This window comes from Paramisgurnus dabryanus, chromosome 10, assembly GCF_030506205.2.
Source record: "Paramisgurnus dabryanus chromosome 10, PD_genome_1.1, whole genome shotgun sequence".
Classification (NCBI taxonomy): Eukaryota; Metazoa; Chordata; class Actinopteri; order Cypriniformes; family Cobitidae; genus Paramisgurnus; species Paramisgurnus dabryanus.
The window spans coordinates 1,580,334-1,606,265 of NC_133346.1; the positions used below are offsets into that span (position 1 = coordinate 1,580,334).

At 33.3% G+C, this 25,932-nt stretch overlaps 2 protein-coding genes across 3 annotated transcripts; one reads left to right on the plus strand and one right to left on the minus strand.

Annotated features, from left to right (window-relative positions):
• Window positions 1-311: 311 nt before the first annotated feature.
• On the plus strand, window positions 312-12,440 carry grk5 (G protein-coupled receptor kinase 5). Its single transcript, XM_065264037.2, has 16 exons — window positions 312-593; window positions 3,155-3,253; window positions 3,691-3,803; window positions 3,942-4,019; window positions 4,134-4,234; window positions 4,329-4,421; window positions 5,597-5,660; window positions 5,750-5,890; window positions 7,283-7,473; window positions 7,611-7,648; window positions 8,709-8,798; window positions 9,055-9,263; window positions 9,491-9,631; window positions 9,703-9,840; window positions 11,242-11,418; window positions 12,129-12,440. Exons 1-16 carry the CDS (start codon window positions 542-544, stop codon window positions 12,186-12,188), a joined length of 1,785 nt encoding a protein of 594 aa, XP_065120109.2. The 5' UTR covers window positions 312-541; the 3' UTR covers window positions 12,189-12,440.
• Window positions 12,441-12,881: 441 nt separating this feature from the next.
• Window positions 12,882-25,365, minus strand: ash2l (ash2 like, histone lysine methyltransferase complex subunit). Of its 2 annotated transcripts, XM_065264049.1 has the most exons (17): window positions 25,282-25,365; window positions 24,732-24,798; window positions 22,366-22,511; window positions 22,169-22,257; window positions 21,712-21,806; window positions 21,529-21,624; window positions 21,329-21,424; window positions 19,866-19,938; window positions 19,758-19,775; window positions 19,242-19,344; window positions 17,391-17,608; window positions 17,024-17,191; window positions 16,749-16,942; window positions 14,692-14,784; window positions 14,495-14,593; window positions 13,603-13,662; window positions 12,882-13,104 (listed from the first exon to the last, which is right to left on the minus strand). In XM_065264049.1, exons 1-17 carry the CDS (start codon window positions 25,332-25,334, stop codon window positions 12,997-12,999), a joined length of 1,776 nt encoding a protein of 591 aa, XP_065120121.1. In that variant the 5' UTR covers window positions 25,335-25,365; the 3' UTR covers window positions 12,882-12,996. The 2 variants fall into 2 exon arrangements, with proteins under 2 accessions (XP_065120121.1, XP_065120129.1); XM_065264057.1 differs by lacking the exon at window positions 19,758-19,775.
• Window positions 25,366-25,932: the final 567 nt, after the last annotated feature.

Sequence of the window (25,932 nt, forward strand, 5' to 3'; positions counted from 1 at the left end):
TAAGGAAATTATACTGTGTCGTAGATATAATCACTGATAATTATTTGTAATGAACATAATAAAATAATTTGGTTGATTAGAAAGAATATACTTTTTATAAATTAAAGTAGCCTACACTATTTAATGCCAGATTTAATCATTTTTCTCAAATTTCTGAAATGGTATGATTGCGACGAGTGAACGTGGTCTTGGAGTTATATTTTGTTTATAATGAAAGCGTGACGTCACAGTTTACAGTAGTGACGCAGCCTCACCTGTACCGGTGAAACGAGATTACACGCATCAGAACTGATGTATGCAGAACAAGTAAGTTGAGTCTCGTCATTTGTTAGTGAACACTTGCCGAAGAATGACTTTACTCTAACAACATGCACATTTTCGTTATTAAATTCACACGCGGGAAGTCTTTATAATAACATGCATGGATCATTTTTTTATTTTTTAGAAATATGAGATCACTAAATGCACATTAGGAACGAAGAGGGAAATACATGCAGAAATCCCAACTTGGTTGACTTTTGCATTGGCACACACTGCAGAGATGGAAATTGAATCAATGGTAGCAAACTGTGCACTTATTAAAGCACGAGAAGGTAAGAACATTAATTCATATTTCATGTATTGTTTTTTCACCAGTTTGATAAATAAACAATGATAATTACACATTTGAAGTGGATCAAAACCTTACATAAAAGTTGTCTTCAATACTCAATATCTGTTCTTGACAACTTTTATCAACTGTTTTGATCCACTTCAAATGTTGACTAGTATATTTAGGAATTTAAAAATATGCTTGTAGACAAAGTTAGTTTTGCCATAGTAACTAAGAAAAGTACAGAACCTCAATCCAAATGAACTTGAAAGCGATATTGTATGAACATGTAGTTGACATGAAATACTTTTGGAAGGTTGACATGACCCATGGTGTGACCTGCTTTCTCAATTTTAAACTTTTTTAATTAAAGACTAATAAAGATTATAATAATTTTCTTGCCTAATTATTTTCTAATTGGCAGCATGCCTCTTTTGTGACCTCATATACATTTTTTGGGCTTTATTATGGGCTACATTTGTCATATCAGCCTTTAAAATAATAGTCATATAGCTGCCAACTGGTACCAAAAAACCCTTACAAAAATTAACCATGGTTTACTACAGTTAAAACAATAAAAAAACATGGGTAGTGTAAAACATGGTAACCACAAACCATTGTGCTGCTTATCTGTATTTGTCACTGAGACGCATTTCAACTGAAATTTGTAGTAAATACTTTAACATCTGATTCTGTGACACACAGTGACTCAAAACACTGAATGAAAAGCTATTTAAAAGTTTTTCAGTCTTGTCTCTAAATAATAGGTAGGATGAAGCTGGAAACAGCACATTCAACATATTTTCATTTGTCCCTATACCTCTAAACTAGAATACTCATCGTCGGACAAAAGCTGATATACAATGTATTTAACGTCATACTTTTCTTGCATCACAAACAGGTCGGACTTCTTTTAACTTAACACAAAGTGTGTGTGTGTCTGTATAACCTGCAATTCAGCTTTATCTGAGATCTAAATATAGATTTAGTTGCTGTTTTTAACCCATCATACGGGTTCTGTCAACATTTCAAAATGAAACACTTTTTTTGTCAACACTCCCTAGTAATTAAGGAGTTAATTAGTCATTTGTCTCATACAGTAGTTACTCAGATGATGAAGCCTCTTCTATATATGTTTTATTTTTTGAACATGAGAATATATAACACATCTTGCATTAGCTGAAAGGTGTGGCCCGCAATACCTGATCTCCATCATCCATATAGCTTCATTCCCACAGCTATTTTTAGCACAGGTTCATGTTGCGAAGGTGTAGATTTTTTTTCATTTTTACTGTGAACAAACCGGTGTTTAAACACAACACAGATTGCACACATTAATATCATAGTAAACACAGCAAACAGCTCATTCATTTCCATGTCTAGCTTTAACAGCCACTTATGAAAGCTTTGGTGGGATGTAGTTGTTATTCACTTTTCGTTTGCGTAAACAATTGCTTTTAGGGAACATCAACATCAAATAATACTCAATAAATGAATGATCCTAGGGGGAAAGTTACTTTTAAAAGTAATGCATGAACTTACTCCCAAAAAAAGTAACTAATTGCGTTACTTAGTTACATTTCATAGAAAGTAATGCTTACGTTACTTTTTAGTTACTTTTGTGTTACTTTTTCTTGGCTGAGGGTTGATCTCTTTCAGGCCTTGCAGGTGTTTTTTATGACTGAAAAGTTCTGCATTCAGAAATTGCATATTTCATCACAAAAATGTCGAGCTCTGGCCTGCCATCTCAGTTTCTGACTCAAACTATTCCCACACAGGCGTGTACGCATAAAGTGCATAATGTTACTATGTTTAGTTTAATTCATTACATGCATTTTTTTTACCAAATTAATTAAACTAAAAAAGTAACTTGCATTATTTAAAAAAAAAAGTAACTCAAATATTAATTTGTACATTTAAAAAGTAATGCGTTACTTTACTCGTTACTTCAGAAAAGTAATATTGTTACGTAATGCACGTTACTTTTAATGCGTTACCCCCAACACTGGTTGACAGCCCTACCAAACAGTCCCCCAATTGTTTTTAGATTCAGAAGATAACTCTAACTTCCTCAGATCAGTATTTGGCTTCTTTAAAGCCTCCCGACATAGATGATTTCCTACATTTTACATGATATGCATTTGGCAAAAGTTTTCATCCAAAGCAACTTCTCTTTAAAAAATAAAGGTGCTTAAAGTGCTCATAAAGTCATTTCTTTCATACCATTCTATTATTTAAAGAACCTTTTTTGAAACAAAATGATTTTTGGATGTGAAAGGTTTCTTATTGATCCATTAAGCCATAAAAGTTTCTTCTATGGCATCGTGAAGCATCTTTATTTTTGTTGAAAAGAGTGTCTGTTTCGTCAGTATGTATTTGCCCCAGGATACAAACCCATGAACTTTGCACATCTAAAACAATGCTGCACAACTGAGCTATGAGCACACTTTTCGGAGAAAAAAACATCCTCGTGGGCATAAAAGCATGTAATAATTGCATTGAAAAAAATTTTTTTTAAAGGTGTATAACATTTTCTTTTTATTTCTGTCTAATGTTGTTCAGTAGGCAATGGTGGAAAACGCAAAGGAAGAAGCCGAAAATGGAGAGACTTTCTGCGTTTCCCACACATAAATGAGTGTAAACAGTTGGAGAACACCATCGGTGAGATATTAATGGATTGAAATATCTTGAAAAGCATTTTAACCGCCTGATGCTGGAAAAGCATCCAAATATTTTGTATTAGCGATGCCCAAATACAAAACTTGCATGCCGATACCGATATTCGATGTCTAAAAATGACATCTACCGATAGTTTTCAATTATGATGTCATGAAATCCTAAAAGCGCATAGTGTACAAACTGCAATTCTGTTATATAAAATAATCACACATTGTGAGATCTGAGATCCTTCAGATTATAATCGGCTGTTTTTAAACAATTTGCCGATGTCCAATAGTTGGATACCGATTATTGGCCAATATATCGGTGCATCCCTAATAGAAACGAATATTATATATTATCATTTCTTGTTTGTAAGTTGTTTTAAGAAAAATGATCAAATGCATTCAATCAATTCTGTCTTCTTTTCTGTCTGTCAGAGCGAGATTATGACAGTCTTTGTGTGAAGCAGCCCATCGGCAAACAACTGTTTCGACTCTTCTGTGCAACGAAGCCTGATTTGCAGTATTGCATTGACCTCATGGATTCAATGGTATCTTCTGTTCAACATTGGAATTAAATCACGCATGCATATGGCCTGATAATAAATTGTTTATTATCTCATTCATTTAACTCCATGGAGCAATTTGTCTGTGATGTGAGTTGATTTGTTTATGCATTTATCTCTCAGGAAGAATATGAGGTCACGCCTGATGAGAAGAGAAATAACTTTGGCAATAAACTTGTCACAAAGTATCTCACTTCACAGGTACTTTTCTTATGAATATCTAAAACGAAATATCTCAATTATTTTATGGACATAACTTTTCTATCAATTCACTATAACTATATAACACGTTTGTGAGTTCATAAATCTGTTCAGTTTGTTCACAGTGTGAAGGAAATTTTATCCAACCAACTTCAGATCTGCAAATACAACCTGGAGGTTGACGCCTCTGAAGACATCTTCAACGACTGTGAAAAGTCAGTTTCATGAGCGTTTATGACTCTTTGCACATGTGTCTGTCATCATTGATGGGTTTAAAAGTTAAAGATGATTTCATTTGTTTTCTGAAAGAGCCCTACATGAGTATCTGAGTGGAGATCCATTCACAGAGTATCAGAAAAGCATGTACTTTGATCGCTTTCTGCAGTGGAAGATGGTTGAGAGGTAAAACAGATATCTCATTTATGTGTGTTTATCCATTATTTTGTGTGCAACTTTGTCCAAAGTTTAATTTACTGTTGTGGGGTTTTTAAAGAGCTATTTCTAAAGTTATTACTATGTTTGAGGTACAAAGTGTACTTTAAAAAAAAGAAAAACTTTTGTACCTTCACTGTTAAAATGTCTGTATAAATGACAGTATTACTGCCAGCTGTTTGGCAGCAACTTACTGTAGTTAAATTGATGTTATTTATTTATGTTATTAACAGTTTGTTAAAAAATAAATGAACGTTAAACATTAAAAAGACTTTATCCTTACAGGAAAAAATTATTTAAAAAAGTGCAGCATTTTGCAAAGCGTTTCTGGGAACCAAAATCAGAAAAAGGTTGATGAGGATTTCTGGTTCCCAGAATGCTTTGCATGAGGCTGTTTTTAATTATTTTATTCTGTCAAGACAAAAACTTGTTTAATATTATTTTTTCTTTGAACAAATGGTTGAGATAAATATTAATCTACAGTAAGTTGGCAAACTGCTGCATAAATATAGCACATTTTTTACAGTGTTATTTATGTATCTTGTGTGCTTCAATCTCCTTCTGGATTTGATCTCATTATCTTGATAATTTTACCACAAACTTTAATATGATTTCTTAGCTAGCTTGCAAGCATGTGTGTTTCAAATCTAGATTAAAGTGCACCCATGTGTCATAATTTTCTCATCCTTATGTTGTACTACTTCTAAACCTGTATAAGTTTATTTATTTTGAAGAACACAAAAGAAGATATTTTGATAAATGATGGTAAGCACACAGTTTATTGTAACCATTTACTTAGGAAAAACAAATACGACGAAATTCAATGGGTACCATCATCTGTGTGCTTACCATTATTTATCAAAATATCTTCTTCGTCATTTATTAAAATACTTCCATAATATTTGTTTTTCCTACTATGGAAGTCAATGGTTAAAGTTCAAGTTCAAAGTTCTTTATTGGAAGTCAATGTTTACAATCAGATGTGCTTACCATCATTTATCAAAATATCTCTTTTGTGTTCATCAGAGAAATAAAAATTCATGCAAGTTTAGATCAAAATGAGGATAAGAAAATGATGATTTTTTTTAAAAAGATATGTTACTGTATAAAAATGTTTTGTATAAACTGTGAAATTTCTTCCACAGACGGCCAATCACCAGAGACACATTTCGAGAATACCGTGTTTTGGGGAAAGGAGGGTTTGGAGAGGTAAGGACACTTGAGTGTAAGGAGGTTTAGTTATCCAGCACTGAAATTTAGATTCGACTGATGGGACAGTAAGATGTCTGTTGTCGCAGGTGTGTGCGTATCAGGCGAGAGCCTCGGGGAAGATGTACGCCTGTAAAAAACTGGAGAAGAAGCGAGTGAAGAAACAGAAGGGTGAAGCGATGGCCCTCAATGAGAAGCAGATTTTAGAAAGGGTCAACAGCAGATTTGTGGTGAGTTATTTATCATCAACATCCCAGTTAATGCAATATTTCTTCAAATGTCTCTCTGAATCTAAAGAAATAAAAATAAGAAAGGATATTTTAGCTTTATTTCAGGACCACTGTGATATTATTTTCACCACAATCAAGTGCATTTGTGACCCAGTCTGTGTAAACCCAGCTTAAGTCATTTTTTGTGTGATTTACTGTTTTCTAAAAACAATAAAACTAAAATAACAGCATCATGCAAACCATTCTGTAAACCAAAATCTGAAGGAAAAACAAAAAGGTTGATGAGGATTTCTGGTTCCCAAAATGCTTTGCATGAGGCTGTTATTTTCTTTGGCCAAAAATATATATTTAATATATGCTAAATACATTTTGTAGAAAGCTCAATTGAATATATTTTGACATTTGGAAATAGATTTAGTTTTAACCTTCATATATCAACATATATTTCAAAATGTTTTTCAAGGGTACGGAGCCCCTAAGGGGACCTGAAGCTTCAACTTTAAATAAAGTTTAGTTTTGCGTGTGCATGTGAAACTATTGCGTGTGCACGTGAAACTATCGCGTTTACTTTTGCGTGCTCACGTGAAACTATCACGTGCGCACGTGAAACTATCGCGTTTACTTTTGCGTGCTCACGTGAAACTATCACATGCGCACGTGAAACTTTCGCTTTTAAAGTTTTAAAGTTTCACATGCGCACACGAAAGTTTCATATGAGCACACGAAACTAAACTTTAGATTTTTTTTACAACCCATATGGCAAAAATGTATTCTTTGCCAAATATATGCTAAATACAAGTTAATTTTATAAAGTATATTTTTGAGGGTAAGAATATATTTAATTTGAACCTTTTTAAAACTGTAATGTTTACAGGTTTGTAACAAAAACAGTTTTTTTCTAATCCGATGTGAATATATTTCCCTGGATTGAAATATATGGAGGGCTAAATATATGTTTTAATGCTTTAAAATGTATGTATTTATAAAATATACATAAACATATTTGTAAATATATTTCAGCAAATATATTTTTTGGCTATTTTGAAATATATTTTAAATTGCCGTATGGACAAGGCTTAAGCCTAGATTAAAATGCACGTCTGAGCTGTCTTAACTGAAAACAGCTAATCCTAAAATATATCAGTGCCACTGTTTTGTCTAAAGATGCACACCAGTAATGTTTTTAGTAAAGTATATTTTTAAAAACTACAGAAATGTCCTTGTATAACTAAGGACTAATCCTAGCTTAACCTAACCCTGTCCGAGAAACTGCCCCATGAAAAACTCAAAGGTTCATTCTCATAAAAATAAAATCCTAAAAGCCTTTCTTTAGATTTTTCACTGGTTTATTAATGAGATTTTTTTTTAGATATTGCTGTGGTTGTGTTATAGGTCAGTTTAGCGTACGCATTTGAGACTAAAGAAGCTCTTTGTCTGGTACTGACGCTGATGAACGGAGGAGATCTGAGGTTTCACATCTATAACATGGGCCCACAGGGGCTCTTGAAAGACCGAGTCAAATTTTACGCTGCTGAGGTCCTCTGCGGTCTCGATCACCTTCATCAACAGTCCATTATTTACAGGTACGTTTGTGATATTTCCAATACAAATGAAAACCCATAACACAGAATGACCCAACCTACTTTCTAGAAACTTTGCCCGTGAATAACATGACAACAGAATGAGTCGGTCTAATAATGGTGTGTTTCAATCCTATTAGAGATTTAAAGCCCGAGAACATACTGCTGGATGATGATGGTATGTACACATCCTTTAAAAACAAAAAACTAATCTGACCAAACGTGTTTCTCCACCTTTTTTACTTTCTCAAATTTCCTGACGGGTTCTATTTTTGGCTCAAATGAAGTTCATTCAAAACCAGGAAACATTTCTCCAAAACTTTTTTCACATTCACTAACAAGGAAATTGTTAAAGCATTAAGGGCATGTGAAGGGCATTAAACACTGTTTTACAATAATAAAATATTATTCAAATGATCGATGCAAGCAGTACAAGACTCAGAGGTTTGTATTGCTTGTGAAAACCCAACAAAATATTAAATTGTTTGTTTAATTTACTCAGATTTTTAAGTCATGTCAACTTACTATTATTTGTCTGGACAAGAGATGATTTGCTATCACTTATAAAATGAAGTTGACTTCTTTCAACTATATTTTATAAGTTGTAACAAAGTTATAACATCTCTTGCCAAGATAAAAAAATTGTAAGTTAAAATAACTTTTATTGAGTTGACAAAAATGTTTTGGGCAGCAAAGATTTTTTGTATTTACTGTTTCCTACATTAAAATCATCCTACATTTTGTAAAATTATAACCTTGATAATACATACATTGTAAAAAAATATGCAGCATTTTTGTCAAATCAACATATATTTTTGTCACTTTGGCTTAAAAAAAACTTAAACAATTTCAACTTAATTTCATAAGTTATGGCAACTTATCACATGCCAAAACTTAAAATTGAATTGACTTGCATAAGTTATTTTAACTTCATGCTGAGTAAAGTCTCATCAAAGATTGAAATTAAAGTAGAATCAATAATTAAAAATCTAACTTTGATGCTTTTCATCATTAGATTTTGAGACTGTAGCCTGGATTTATTAGACAGGGTCACAATTTTCATTTACTTACATGAACGGTTATTAACAATAGCAGTTACTAACAGTCGTTAAAATGTCAATCTGAAAATAATGCCTGAAAATGAAAGTGTTGCTATGTAGCCGGCAGCATGGAAATAAAGTAAATATTTCCTTCTCCGTTTTTCCTAGTAAATTAATGTAGATTGTGCTGTCTGACAGGTCACATCCGGATATCTGATTTGGGACTTGCTGTTATCTTAAAAGAGGAAAGACTTGTGAAAGGCAGAGTGGGCACGCAGGGTTACATGGGTATGAATAATCTACTCACTAATTCAACTTTTATGAAATATTACCAGATATGTAATCCAAATAAAGCTGAATCTGGACTCGAAATCAAATAAGTTGGTCTGATAAACATGCTAATGGAAAGAATCTCATGAAATTATGTCCAGGACACATTTCACATCAAAGTAAAAAACATTTTGGAGATCACAATTTTGTACTTCATTTTAAGCAGCATTGTTTGTGGTGTAACTAAAGTATTATTTTGATGATTTGTCTTTAGCTCCAGAAGTCATCAGTAACAAACACTACGGTGTAAGTGTGGACTGGTGGGGTCTTGGGTGTCTCATCTATGAGATGACAGCTGGAAATCCTCCTTTTCGCATCCACAAAGAGCGAGTGTCAAGAGAAGAGATGGAGAGGAGAGTTCTGGACATGACCGAAAATTATGGGGAAAAGTTTGATGAGCATACGAAATCAATTTGCAAAAGCGTAAGGCCATATTTTATACTCTGGTAAATGGGCACAATCCACATATCACAGATCTATTACAATCTTTTTATCAGTATTAGTTTGTTTAATACAGAAACACACAGCATTTATGTCTTCTATTGTTTTCCTGTACTGATGGCATAATCGTAATGAAAAGCAACAAAAAGTAAATATTTGGTTGCATCATTTATTCTTATTTTCAATAACAAATCTGTGTTTGATTGAAGCTTTTGGCCAAAAACCCAAAGGAGAGACTGGGCTGTATGTCTGGGAATGGATGTGAAGATATTAAAGCTCATCCGTTCTTCAAGAGCATCAACTTCACCAGACTGGAGGCCGGCCGCGTGAAACCACCGTTTGTTCCTGATGTGAGTCCTGATGTTCAAACTGAATTCATTACATTCATTATTTTCTCATCCAACTTTCTTCTCTCTTTCAGCCGAGAGCTGTTTATTGTGCAGATGTCTTGGATATCGATCAGTTCTCCACTGTTAAAGGAGTGATCCTCAATGAGACAGATAATGATTTCTACACTAAGTTTAACACGGGAAGTGTGGCCGTGCCTTGGCAGAATGAGGTAAACGCACAGTCGAGGATTACTGTAAACTCGTTGTGTCATCTTGTGTTGACATTTTGCGTTGTTTATGTGACATCAGAAGTTGATGTTACTGTAATGTTCATGGATGTTTAAAGCGAGACAAACTAATAAATAAGCAACACAGAATTCAATTGAAGTTAAAAGACATAAACATACATTCTATTTTAAGTTTTGACCTATGATGAGTTGACTTAACAAGTTAGAAATGTTTAACTTAATTTTATTAAGTTAAAGTAACATAAAAATATATGTTGACTTAACAAAAATGCTGCGCTGTCTGTGTTGATTTATTATTTCATTCTTGAGCACTTCCTGGAGAAAGATTATAACAAAGAGATTTTACACATGACTGAATAGTGAAACTTTCAATTCCTAAGAAAACATGTAACAATTGAAACTTGTATATTAAGCTCTTTTCACACACAGATTACAGAAAATGTCTCCGGGATTTGTCAAAGGATTATTTAATTTTAGAGAATAACAAAATGAAGTATAAGGACATAACAAAAATGATAATATCTAAAAAACTAATTTCTCTTTTATTAACATTAGTTACTTCCATATCTAAAATGAACTAACAAATATAATAGCTGTTTATGTTAGTTAGTAGGTTACACAACTTTTGATTTTAAAGATGTATTAGTAAACGTTAAAATGAACATTAACTAAGATTAATAAATGCTGGAGAAGTCCAATAGAGCAAAAAAATATATATTTTCAAAAATAATTTAAAAAATATTTATAAATATACAAAAATGGGCAAAAATATATTCACTTAAAGATATGTTGAAAGATGTTTACAAAAAGGTACTTTTAACAAATATATTTTTGGGGCAAAATATATTTTAAAGCACTTATATTTACGTCACATTGGAAGTAAAACTTTGTATGTTACAGCATCTGTAAACATAGGTTTGAAAAGATTAAAATTAAATATACTTTTTTTTGCAAAATTATACTTTTATATTTTATACTTTGGCCAGGAAAATATATGTATTTAAAATGTATCTAAAATTAGAAATGTATTTGTTGCCCCTGAAATACATTTAAAACTATATATTTTTAAATAAAAATATATTTAATTAAGCTTTACTTTCTACAAAATGTATAGCATATATTTACACAAACGTATTTCTGGCCAAAAAAAATATTTTTTGCTGTATGGGATATTATTCATTGTTAGTTCATACACTCAAAAAAATTAAATGCTCGATACATTTAAAAAATAAATGATGTAGTGCATCATTTTTGCATCCACTTTTTTGAGTAAGTTTCACATGGAATCTTAAGCAATTTAAGCAAAAACTAGTTTAGTTCTTGTACAATGTTACTTATAAATCTTTATTAACCATAAAAATAACTTTATAATCTTTTCTATAGATGATTGAAACTGGGTGTTTTAAGGACTTGAACGTGTTTGGTCCGGGAGCGACAAGAACTCCGGATCTGGACCGGAATATTGTGATCTCATTGAGCGGCTCTGATCCACAGCTAGCTAATCGGAGTCCACCGGATTACGCCCCACATCGGCTACTGAACAGAATCTTTGGAAGACGGGTAATGAACCCTTTTATACACTTCTTTTTTAAGAATTAAGAACTAAATGCTGAAGCGTTTTAAAGGGCACCTATAACACAAAATCCACTTTAACAAGGCGTGTGAACACAAACAACCTACGATGAAATAAATCCACTCGCTCCTTCTTTTTTAATCCTCATTAAACCAAAGCAGTCTCATTGGACATGCCATTTTGATTCTCTTATCAATGTGAGGTCACACTGATAAAGCCCCTCCCACTTAAAGTCCTGCATTTCCACCCTTAGCTAATTCTACTTTGTCCACTAGATAATATTGTCTCAGACTTTATTAATCAAATCTTTTTTAACTGAAATCACTCACTGTCTATTTTTAAGGAAGTGAGGAGCTGTAGCTCATTTACATTTAAAGGTACAGACATTAAAAAAGCCCATTCTTGCTCCCACCCAAATGTGAGCATTTTGGACGTGATACAACAAATAATCTGTGAGGTATTTTGAGCTGAAACTTCACAGACACATTATGGGCACACCTGAGACTTATATTACATCTTTTAAAAATAGGTGCGCTTTAATAATATTTCTGGGAACACTCGACAGTGAGACTTTCAGATTGTGTCAGTGATTTCATAAAACCAACTCATAAGGTCTTTAGATGTGAAGCGAAACATATTTTGTTATATCTCTTCACTTAAAAAAAAACATTAAATGTATGAACTCTGTCTGTTGTAGCGAAGGGGTCGATCTGCTGAGCCCATTTGTCCTTCCAGTCAGGGATCTGATTCAGGATGAACTTCATTTGAGGAACGAAAACATCTGAAACATCTCACTGAAGACATAAACGGTGGCTTCCAAACAGACATTGTTTAAATATTACTAAAATCTACAGGATTTGATACCATTTTCCTATAATAGAAAGCTTAATTGATTTAAGTTGTTTTGTACACATGTATTTTTTTACATATATGACTGTGAATGTGCAAATAGCGTCCGGTCACATGAATACAACTCTGAATAGATGTAAATAAAACTGTGAAAACTAAATCTGTTTAGATCTTTATTAAAACAAGAGTGTAAAAAAGGATTTAATTTTACATCTATTTAAATGACTACAAACATTAACAAAAAACATCAAATCAATGCATCAGAAACATATGATTACTGGTTCAACACACACAACTGTATTACCTTCAGATTTGAACAGGGTTAATGTACAGTCAAGCAAAGACTTTAAATGTTTACATTAGCTAAGAAGGAAGAGACTCTGCACTACTGCACACGTCACTCAAACGATTTCAGGAAATAAAATACTGTGACGTATACCAAGATAAAACTGCAGTATGAGGAAACAAAACCTGCAAACACAACATCCATGAACATCGAATTCTAGTTGTATTTGTTTTCGATATCAAGTTTAAACAATATTGAAATACGACCCATGCATGCAAGATTTTGATGATGAAAATATTACGTTTGATTTATAAAAAAAAAAAAATTATTGCATGAAAAAACTCTGTGCGTGGTGACCGTTTATGAGCACATGCTCGTGCACGAGACTTTATTTGGCATCTGTGTTGTCATCTAGATGAAGGTGGTTGGTTTAACCCTCCCAAGGGGGACTGCGTCGACCGTCTACATCAGTCTCAACGTGGTACAACATATCTGCCAGTGTGTGTTCAATGACGGCACCCCATCCCATATCACTGATCTAATGACACAATACAATAACAACAAATATTACAAATCACTGAACACACAATAATAATCCATACTTGTGTACAATACAGTAAAATAATGTGTTTAGTACAAATATAGACAATAGGTGCACTGAACCTTAAACACCGACAGACATTTGTAATGCATCGTGGAGAATGAACGTCAGATTTATTTCCATTTATTGCTGTAATATTTATTAACTGTAATGTTACCCTGCTATACATAACAACAGCCTATCACAATGCCTGAATAATCCCATTTAATTATTTAACATTAAACATTGATGATGTCAGCCAATAAAGGAACAGTGGTTCAAAGGCAAACATGTTTGTCATCAGTATAACACGCACAGTTTATTCAGAAGCATATTATTAAAATAAATTGACTTGGTTTTGGTATTTTTATTAAGTATGCATTTATTTTGCACCTACAGGAAAAGTTATTAAATGTTACAAAAACATCTGGTGTAAAATGTTTGCTTTATACTCACCGGCTGGTACTTGATGTCCTTTGGTGGGTATCTAAAGTGAGGTCCAAAATTAACAGACACCTGAAAAAAAAAATTGTTAAAACTATAACATCTTCAGTCTGGAGACCTGATACCATCTAGTGTACAAACACTATAACCAACAAACATAAATAAATGCAGAAAAAAATAAATAATTAATTAAATGCAGAAATAAATGCAGACATAAATAAATAAATATATTTCTTTGTCAAAAGTATCAACTTTTAATTGTATTATTTTTGCACCTACATGTATTTATTTATTTCTATACTTCTACATTTATTTATTCATTTCAAGAAATATGCCGACTAATTTATTTTACACATCATAGAAGCACATTTGTGACCCTGGACCATGAAACCAGTCATAAAGTTTAATTGTTTTTAATTGATAGGATATGACAATATTTGGCCGATACACAACTATTTAAAAATCTAAATATGCAAAAAAAATTATTATTGAGAAAATTGCCTTTAAAGTGCTCGAACTGAAGACCTTAGCAACACATAAATATTACTACTGATAAATAAAGTTTGATATATTAATATAAATTATTTATAATATTATTATTACAAAATATCATCATGATCTTTACCTAATATCCTAATAATTTTTTGGCATAAAAAACGATAATTTTGACCCATACACAATGTATTGTATTTTTTATACACTTTTAACCCCTTGTCATTTCCCATGCTGCCACATAGGGAGCTGCTTTTTAAGGCAACATCTTAACACGAAACAGCAAGGGATTTGATTACACAGTTTACTACACATTTCAGCAATCTGATCATCTAACATCCCAAAATGAATTCGACAAGCAGAGAGTATAGATAAGGGAGAGGAGGAGGAGGAAGAGGAGTGTATTACGTACAGTGCAGCTCTTGTAGAGGGATATGGCCGGGTAATACATCCCCTCATACAGATTCTCATACGCCACACCTTGATTCACTCCATTCTTGTAAAATATAATCTAAGCAAAAGAATCAAAAACATTATGGATCGGTAATGACATCATCATTAAAAAACATGCAAGCGTGATTGATCAGATGTTGTGCAATAAACACTCACACGACTACTGCTGTTTGGTTTTAAATTCTTCTCGGCCTTGTCCACGTAATCTTTCTCTTCAAAGTACAGGTAGCTTTTGAATTTGATCAAAGCCTAAAGTACACAAATGCAGAAATGTTAAAGCTCAAATTATTTTAACAGCTATTTAATATGCAAGAACTAGCAGTGGCGGTCAGTGACTTATTTTTCGAGGGCGCACGATGTGAAGTTCGTCAAAACATGTATTTACATGTGGTTCGTCATCTGAAAATATGTGTTCGGCACGTCATATGACGCGTGATGACCATGGTTCATGTCAAAATACGTGCCTGGTGCAGACGCTTCAAAGGGGTTTATGATAAAAGAGACACTTGCGTTTGCCAGAGTTTAGTGTTAAGTTAGTATCTTGTGAGGATTTTGTGAGCGTTAGCGTCTCTTTTATCATAAACCCTTTCGACGCCTGTGCAGCAAGCACGTATTTTGACATGATGCACATGGTTCACATGACGCAAGGAACACATATTTTGAAGTCTCCACCTGCCACTAGTAACTAGTCAATAACTACTGAGGTCATTGACTACTAATATGCAAAGGGTGCATATTAGGGATGCAGCGATATATCGGCATATAATCAGTAAAAGCAATTCTTCCCAACTAGGGTTGCATAATGATTAATCACGATTAATCTATTGCAGAATAAAGATTTTTGTAGTATATATCATATATGTAGTATGGAGGACAAAAAATGACTTAAGTGTATATAAATAAATAAATACACAAATGCATAAATAAATAAATAAATACACGAATGCAAGTGTATGAATATGAAATACAAATGCAAGAATAAGTAATTAATTAAATGCATAAATAAATAAATGTAGAAATGCATAAATAAATAAATGATTAAATAAATAAATGCATGAATAAATAAGTAATTAATGAATTAAATGCAGAAAAAAATAGTTTTGACAAATGTATCAACTTTTAATTTTATTATTTTTGCACCACTACATTTATTTCCACATTTATTTATTTATTTCTACATTTATTTATTTATGCATTTAATTAATTACTTATTTATTCATGCATTTATATATTTAATCATTTATTTATGCATTTCTACATTTATTTATTTATTTATTTCTGTATTTCTACATTTATTTATTTCTGCATTTACTTAATTACTTATTTATTCATGCATTTATTTATTTATTCATTCATTTATTTATTTCTGTATTTCTACATTTATTTATTTCTGCATTTAATTAATTACTTATTTATTAATGCATTTATTTATTCATTCATTTATTTATTTATGCATTTCTACATTTATTTATTTATTTCTACATTTATTTATTTTTGCATTTAATTAATTACTTATTTATTCATGCATCTATATTATTTATTAATTTATATACACTCAAGTAATTTTTTGTCCTCCATAAATGTATGTGAACTGTGTGTAATAACTTTGTATAAATAAATACACACACACACATGCACGTATATATTTAAGAAATGTTTACATGTGTATATACATTTATATATGTATGTTTAATTTATATTATATTATATATAAATATAAATACTTAATATATAAATATATATTTTTTCTTAAAATTATACATGCATGTGTTCATATTTATATATACACAATTTTTATACACAGTTCACACAAACCTATTATGTAAACAAAAAAACTTTATTCTGCAATAAATTATTCGCAATTAATCGTTATGCAACCTTATTCCCAACTATTGAAGCCAATGATCAGGGCAGAGTTTATCCTGGAAATCAAAAGGGGTGGAAAAACGCATCAGAACTCAAACTGTGTGATTATTTTGAATTGGGTAACAATGACAAAAGTACAATGGCAAAAGTGCGACTGTAGTGCCCTTGAGCAAGGCTTAACCCTAATTGCTCCCCAGGAGCTGGGATTGCTGCCCATTGCTCCGGGTGTGTGCGTGTTCACTATTCATTATTCACTGGGATGGGTTAAATGGCGAGGTCACATTACGAGTATGCGTTGCATAAGTGACAAGCATGTTAAATTGACAAGCAAATTTGTCGGTTCTTACTTTGTCCTTGTAAGTATCTGGCAAAGCCTTTGCGGTCTCCGTGTCGTCGGGCAGGGCAATGTAAAAGCCCAAGATGTCCCCCTGACCGTAGCTCTCAGAGTAATGTTTCCCTATAGACTGATGGAAGCGCGTTCCTTTCTTACTGCGCCACGAGTAGCTGAATTTATCATAACCCAGAGGAGCCTGAAGATTACCTGAGAAAAAAAATCACATAACATATACACACATTAGCTTTGTATCAAGCTGACGAGTGCTTTTAAAGAAATCATACAGACCTAAAGGTTGAGACCAGCCCAGTCGAGCAGAAGTGTCAGGAGGCATTTCATCCACAGTGACCTCAAAATACCACGCTCCCTTTCTGACACCGTGAGACGCTCGGACCATAGAATAACCTTTCTCTCCGGTTACCGTCAATCGGTCGTCTGAGATCTTCAGCTGTGGAGCTGTGAATATTTTTACAAAGAGTTCAATTTGTACCAATAACGCTGCATGCACGTCAGAATATGATGCGTGAATAAAACAACACTTTATCCCGTGATATCATATCCGGTTGCATCCCACATATGCAATGTGATCACAACATATACATATTTATGAAAACACTTGGATGGAGGTTAATATCATCGTATAAATCTCTTGTACCTCTATCATGTAGGGCCAGCAGTACTCTTTCATACAGACACGCTCTGTACAGATCTCCAGGAATGGGTTTTCCAGCCCAACAGTCCAGCTCCAGTTTCTCAGGGTCGGGAGCGTGAGGGTCCGGTTCTGCTAAGATGTAGCGATAACCGTCTTTGTTGAACGGATGCTCAAGTGGGTACCCATGAGGCGGCAAACGCTGAGCGGAGAACAGGGGGTCACTGCGGAGAAGAGAAGAAAAAAGTTTGTCAAATTTCTGGCCAATGAAATAAATCATTATAATAATTATATTTAATATTTATATAATATATACAATTCTTCAATTAAATAAATCTATATACAACAACAAGTAAAGATATGAAAATAGGGGAGGCACAATGCAAGAATGTGCTTTACATGAACCTGAAACAGACATCAATAATAAAGGGTGGTTTCCCAGACAGGGATTATCCTAAACCAGGACTCGGCCTCAGTTTAATTATGAAATATAACTAGTTTTAACAAACATGCCTTAATAAAAACATTACTTGTGTGCATTTTGAGGCAAAACAAAGGGCACTGATGTATTTTAAGATATGTAAAGTTGTTTTCAGTTTGGACAGCTCTTACATTTATTTTAATCTAACCCCTGTCTGGGAAACCACCCCATAATGTTTATTGATGTCTTATGCCACTTTTTGTCTATCCAATGGTTTTGTTATTTGACAGAGTAATGTAATGCCTTCAAATGAATCACCTTTAGAGGATTTTCTCAGCAAATTTTAACATGTGATTATGAAATGATAATTAATAATAAAAATATCATTGATTAACAGCCCTGCTAATATTAGGGTTGGACAATAATGCAATATTAATATATTTCGCTGTATACTTTTTCAATAACGGTGATATGGTTTCTAAACATATTTCCGATATTTCGATATACATTACAGCGTCACGTGGCCTTTCACGTTTAAAAACACATTAAATGGGGGTCAAGGCGCTTCTTTCTTCCAAAGCGCGCTCCCTTAGCGTCTTTCGTAGCTAATGGGAGTTTACATTTAATTTTGTATGAAGGCTAAATACAAATTAAAGATGAACATCGATTTATTTATACAATTTTTTTTAAATACTATATTGTTTTATAGGAGGAAGCTTCATAGACTTGGCAAATTCGTTTGTTCAGAAGTTTGTAGGTACAGACATTCGTCAGTCATGGGTAGGGCTGTCACAATGATTAAATAATCGCCTCATCGCGATGATTTCCAATCACCGCAATGATTGCACATCTCCCTAAAAAACAAAAGGGGGAGCTGCAGCGCCTGTATAAACGAGACAGTGCGTGTTATGTGTATTAATATTTACTGCCAGATAAACCTTGCAAAAGATTTAATTTAAATAATCACAACAATTTGTGAAAAGTATTTCATGAACAAACAAAAAAAAATGTATGAGAATTAAATGTCAAAGCAAAAAAAAAAACAGACAATAAAAACTTCATAATCGTCAAAGCCTTAAAACAGGAAATTAATCGTTCATAATTTCATAATCGGGACAGCTCTAGTCGTGGGCATTTTTTGCAGTAACATTTATACCGTAATCTGATTTATATTGTATCTACCAAAATTTAGAAGTACATCTGTGATAGAAATTTTGGCCATATGGTCCAGCCCTATTTAATATTATCAAATAAACTTCTTACATTTATACACCATGTCCTTACATTACCATTTAGATCTTAAAGTAACATCTTACCCAAAAAAATCTGTTCAAGATCTTTACTCAAGCTGAGTTTTAAACAAGATTTTTTAATCACTTATATCACAGTGATGTAAATTACATCCACAAATAAGTATTAATCTGAATCAGACGTACCTGCGTGTTCTTTTGGCCGTTCCTGCAGACGTCCCGTCCAGCTGCTGCTGTTGTTTGCGTTTGGCTCCTCTGCCTTTACCTGAAGCTGCTCCTGGAAGACCACCTGAGACAGAAGATCTCCTGATCAAACCTCACACAAACATCTGCTGTGACAGATTTAACATTCACATGCTTGGATAAAAGTTTGAGAGGTCAGTTTACAAAAACACAGATTAGTTGTGAACACAGAGAGGTGAAGCAGCCAGGCTGAGGGATAAACAAGGGTTGAGATTCATCTAATGGCCAAAGCGTTTGGCGAACACACCAGGATAAAGCAGTTTACAGGATAGAAAGTGAGATTTTGGATCAATTGCAGCATAAGCACACAGAAATATGAATCGACATTCAGGCTGTAGATAGATAGCTGGTGCCCGACAGGAGCAAGCAGATTGATTAAAAGTGCTGAGAATAAATGCAAAGCAGAGGGACGAAGCTTAATAGCATCAGGCTTAATTTCAAAAAATGCTTTATATTCACCTTGAAAAGTTGATCCACCTGGAATACAACATACAGCTTTAAATTCATTCCCTTAACAAAATGAAATATTCAAGTTGAAGTTCTGTATGTCAGTGGAGTCTGGCTTACCGTTCAGACCTCCAGCTCCTGGGACTGTCATTTGCTTTTGGTTGTCATATGATGGTCCAATATTACCCAGATCCTGAGTGAGTCACGGGACAATAAACACAATTAAGATCATGGTAAAACTAAACTCTGGCTATGTTCAGAATGGCTTAAAATTAACTTTTTTAGTATGTAGTATGTAGGTGATCCCAATTTTAAAAGTTTGAAGCACCAACAAAAAATTTTTTTTAATTATAGAAGCACCACAACTTAATCCTAAAGTTAAAAAACTTGAACAATCAAGCTTGATCTTAAATTATTAGCCACACACTTGACTTGTGCTTGGCCCATTTTTAAATAAAATCTTATTGCGTAAACGTGTAAATTTATGAGGCCCTATAAAACAATTCATATTCTAAATTCAGTTTTTTATTTTTCTGTATTCTGTATTTTTATTTGTCATTTTCTTTAATGGTTAAATAAATTTCACCTATCAAACAACATATTTAATCAACTAAATTCATAAAATTAAATAATTTACCTTTTCTAAAATTAAATAAAAATAAAACAAATTTATCAAAACATTGCATTTTTATTTTTTTTGTCAAAGGGCTGCATAACAAAACTTGGTTTAAATATAAAATAAAGGTACAAATCTTTTGAGGGTGATGATTATATTACTTGTAATCATGTAAAATCATTATTTTTAAAGCAGATTTTACATGATTATATTACTTGTAATCATGTAAAATCATTATTTTTAAAGCAGATTTTACTATACATTAGTAATATTTTTTTAACAGACTTTTATTTTGATGGGATGTCAGTTTGTATTTAACGAAAGCATTTCTCAATGAAACACTAAAAAATTTATCAAAAAAATTAATCTGACAGCAGCATGAATATGAACTTTATGTTTTTACGATGCTAAAAACAGATACAGTCACGTGTGTAATGTTTCATTGGTCTCTATGAGACGTTCACTAATTATTCCACAGTATTTGCAAATGTTGCTCAAAAATAAATCATTTAAAACAGATTGCACAACAACAATCATTTGCACTTGCACAAACGCTCCCAAATATATTTTGAGGGCGTGCAAATTAAATTTCAGGAGAATATGCGACCAAAATAGTTGCAATTTCCAGGCCTGCCTTACAAGCCTAAACCAGCAGAAAACAATCAAGGAACGCTGTGTGAAATACTGTATCCCACAATGCAATGCGATCTTTTATTTCCAATGTTACATTGGACCAGAAGTACGATTTAATTGTTATTTGAACATTTCTATTTGACTGGTGTGCTAATTCAATAAGGGGTATACAGTATTTACAGTGAGGTCACATAACAATGTAATGTGCATACTGTTTTAAAAAAATAGCAGATAATGTAGAGTATATACTTCAACGCTTGCTAGCAGTCCATCACAAATATAACTACTATACCTATACAGCAAGATAATAAAATGAAATTATCATGGGTTGTACCTGATCAAGCAAACCAAATTTAGGATAATCCTCCTCAGGGTCTTTGCTGCCCGGGTCTGGATGTTCCTTCACCAGAAAAACGTCACGCTCTTTAATCTGAGATCAACACAAACCAGACCGTCAGCCTTAAACATTTTAAAAGTCAAAGAAAACACAGACGGGTAATAAAGTGTTTCAGGTAACAACCCAAATAGACTCACCATGGTCTTGACAATGTTATTTGGCCACGTGAGTTTGCCGGGTCTTTGACGGGTCGTCATATACTCCCAATATTTGTCAATGAAGGGAATGATGTCCTGTAAAAGAGATATTATAACTCTAACGAATCCATAACACGACAAACATATCGGGGAAATTCGTCTGAATATCCAAACTTAGCTTACCTTGTCTTTAGAAAACATTGTTTTGGGATGTTCGTCCTGAGTCCTGGACCTCCATGTAAGATTCCCCAAAGCGGTCAGGCACATCTCCTTTAAATCTGTGGACAAAAAATATTCAACATTGGAGAAAATTGATAATAAATGGCCAACAGTATTGTACACAGCCAAACAATATGCAATGATAAATATTTTAATGACCTCACTTGGATACTCAAGCAGTCATCACCTCAGAAACATCAAAATTTGCATTTAAATCCTATTTTGTTTATAATATCATGGTGATAAAACTCTTCTGGAAGTTTAAGCTAAACGCAGTGAATTGTGGGATATGCATCATTCTCTCCAGAGTGCTCCGGATGAACAGCTGTCAAATGTCATTGGCTATACGTAAATATGAAAAGCATGGCAGTATGCAATCTCAAACACACACATACACATACTAATCAGCAAGCTAACTCACTTGCTTGTTTCCTTAGAAAATAAGTGTTTCCACTGTGATGACACACGTTGCAATGAAACACATAATTGGTCATGAATGGAAGACAAGTTCTGCGGAGACAGAAAGACAAACTGTTAATAAACGTGCATGGTTTTATTTTACACCTCAGACAGATCAGAGAAAAGTGATGTGATTACTCTACAGAAAAAAAAACGTACGCCGTGTCAATGCTGAAAGTGTCCGCTGTGAACCACTTCATACAGAGAGCGCACTGCAACTCCACATCACCCAACTGACGGCCGTTCTCATCGTCTCCTGAACCCATCTGTCCATCAGCCGCTTCTGAACTGTCACCAGCTGTATCCTAAACATCCAAACACATCATGTGAGACTTAATAAAGTTTTCAAGAATCTCCTAAATCATGCTTTACAGTAACATGAAACTATACTTTTCTTAAATGTTTCTTCTGTAGTGTGATGTGATGAATGCTTAACTGGATATAAGATGATATATATAAATTATATTTACTGGAACTTATACTGAGATATAGGAGGGCTTGGCAGCATCGCCAAGTCAACGGTTTACCCCTGGTTGTTTTTATTTGTACGCAGGTAAGGATTTTGTTAACCTACTGTCCATCTTAAAACATCATGATCTTATTTATCAGACTGTGTTTATAATAACTTCTATACAGTGATTTTTAAAGGGATATTTCTTTAAATAATCACCCTCATGTTAATACAAACTTGTATAAATTTCTTTGTTCTGCTGAACACAAATGAAGATATTTAGAAAGATTATAATTGTTAAACAGATCTGGGGCACCATTCACCTCCATAGTATTATTTTTTTCTTACTATGTAAGTCAATGGTGCCCCAGATCTTCTTGGTTACACACATTCTTCAAAATTCTTTTGTGTTCATCAGAACAAAAAAAATGTATGCAAGTTTTGAACAACATGAGGGTGTGTAAATGACACAATTTTCATTTTTCTGTGAACTATGCCTTCAAGAAGAATTTGTGAGTATTGCATGAAGTGAATGTAAAATATGTATTCTAGGTATGGGAGTGGCATATTTTAAGTCTTGACGTTTGACCTAAGGTCATTGTGCTATTTTTGGGCTAGTTTTAATGGACTTTGAGTTGATTTTGTTACGTAGAACTGGCAACCCTGGGGCTTGGTGACATCAGCCAAAAAGTCACTTAAGAGGTGGAAAATTTTCATATTTGATTAAAGATTTTAAAGAGATAGTTCCCTCAAAAATTCTGTCATCATTTTCTCCTCCTCATGTTGTTTTAAACCTGTATGAATTTCTTTTTTCTGATGAACACAAAAGAAGATATTTTATTAAGTGATGGTAAGCACACCCGGTTTGCCTCTCATGTCATTCGCGGATTAATACGCACATTTAAATATGGAAAGTTAATCATTTACAAGTGTTTCAAAGCCTTGCAAATGTTAACATTCAAGTGATTTTAAGCTATTTAACAGCAAAAAGGCACTAAAGTGAGCAGCTTTTTGTATGCACAAACGCACGTGCGGTTGAATAGAGCAATGAAAAACAACGTAACGTTTTTTTGTGAAGCGAATGTTTATGTTGCGCCGATTGCAATTCGCCCTCAGTCTGTGAGTGCGTGTGGGTTTAAGGGCACTCAAAAGTGCACACATGGAGAGACGAGTTTCAAAAAGCAAGCGAACATAAAATCTATCTGTTCTTGACAGGGCACATAAAAAAATTATCTCCACTGTATTCTTTTTCTAATAAAACATTTGTGTATGTATATATTAGAGTCAGAAACCAGTCTCTGCTTATTTGGTCTTAAAGAGACAGTAACCTAAATTAACCTACTTAAGTCTGTGTCATTAACGTTAATCAAACAACCCAAGACAAAGAGAAAATCACTTCTCTTAAAAATAATTATATTTGATTTATTAAAAAAAAGTGTCATGATTCATTTGATTCGACTTCTGTACTTAATGCTAATTTCAGACCTTACTTAATGTGCAACTTTGTTCATTTTTTATAAATGTTTGCAACTTCTTTATTTGTTATTAGATTTTTCCCACCCCCTTTTATTGCCGATCCGAAAAATGATTAGATCCGTGCCTCAAAAAACGTAATGTGATCCATCACACCCCTAACTGTATCCATTGACTTCCATAGTAGGAAAAACAAATATGATTAAAGTTAATGGGTACCATCAACTGTGTGCTTACCACCATTTACCAAAATATCCTCTTCATCATTTATCACAATACTTCCATTGTATTTGTTTTCCTACTATTGAAGTCAATGTTTACAATCAGCTATGTGCTTACCATCATTTATTAAAATATCTTCTTTTGTGTTCATCAGAAAAAAGAAATTCATACAGGTTTAAAACAACATAAGGATGAGAAAATGATGACAGGATTTTGATTTTTAAGTGAACTATCCCTTTAAAGGCAATGTTTAAAAACCACTGACGGATTAGCAATACATAATGTGTTTTAGGAGAGCAAATAGTGTCCATTTAGATTTTATTTTAATGATAAAATACCTTTAGTATCCAATTCTTCATGTCAAAAAACAATAGCATACCATAGTGTCTTTGCCATTTGAAGACTCAGTCTCCATGTTCGTAGTCAAATCTCCAAATGAAGCATCTCTGCAGACACACATGAGAAAATGAGATAAAAACTGTACACCAGTGTGAAGTAAATAGCAACTGTTTTGACCAAACCCTTACAAACATACAGGGAGGACAGGCGAAAGAATAAATCTAATATGGGCTAATGAATATTATCAACAATTCAGGCTTAACGTAATGCAAGAAAACCATGAATGAAGAGTACATGCAGAAAAACGTAAAGAGTTAAATTATTGAGTTTAACATATTAAAACACCACATAATAAATAAAAAACACACATAATTAAATTAAACCGCATAAAAACGAGTAATGAACCGCATCACTTCATCATAACACTTGACTTCAGTGAGCTCCTGTGTTTATTTAGTTAAAAAGTGTTTTTATCATCACAGACTCATGTTGTAAATGTTATAATGACTGTTAGACGCTGTTGTATCGATGAATGCGATGCTCGAGTAACATTTTAATGAATTAATGCAGATATTTTCATTGATTCTCACCCTTCTGCTGTATCTCTGTCACTCACTGACGCGCCGCTCGCTTCTGCAGCCATTTTTCAAATAACGATCAGAGACTCAAATCTCGCGAGAACTCAGCGACTTCTTCGCGTCCGCCCGTCTGTGAGTCAACTGACGTTTACTGACATCTGCTGGTTAACTGATGAACAGGCGGGATCTGCTATGTTTCGAGGTCAAATAAAGATGCATAAAATACTCACTATATTAGAAAATCTATTATTTTAATTTCCTTTAGTAAGGGTGGCTTAAATTTCATTGACGTTGACTCCCTTAATAATACATTAAAAATGAATTGGCTTAAACGCTTCCTCCACAATCAACCTACTATTTAGAATGTAATCTCACAATATGTTTTTTTCCCAATTAGGAGGCATACATTTCCTTTTAATGTGTAATTACTCTATTAGCAAACTTCCTATCAAACAATAATTATTGTTCATTCATTTCTGTTTGCCCCCCCCCCACTCCTGAATCCACTATGATTGGTTCTGTTTGTTTCTCTCCATTGAACAGAGAATCAGAGAATTTGGTCATTATTTTTGGACCTGATCACTTCAATACCATCCACTATTTCATATTGGAACAATATATTTGATGATAGGCCTATACAGTGGACATATGTATGGTCGCCCC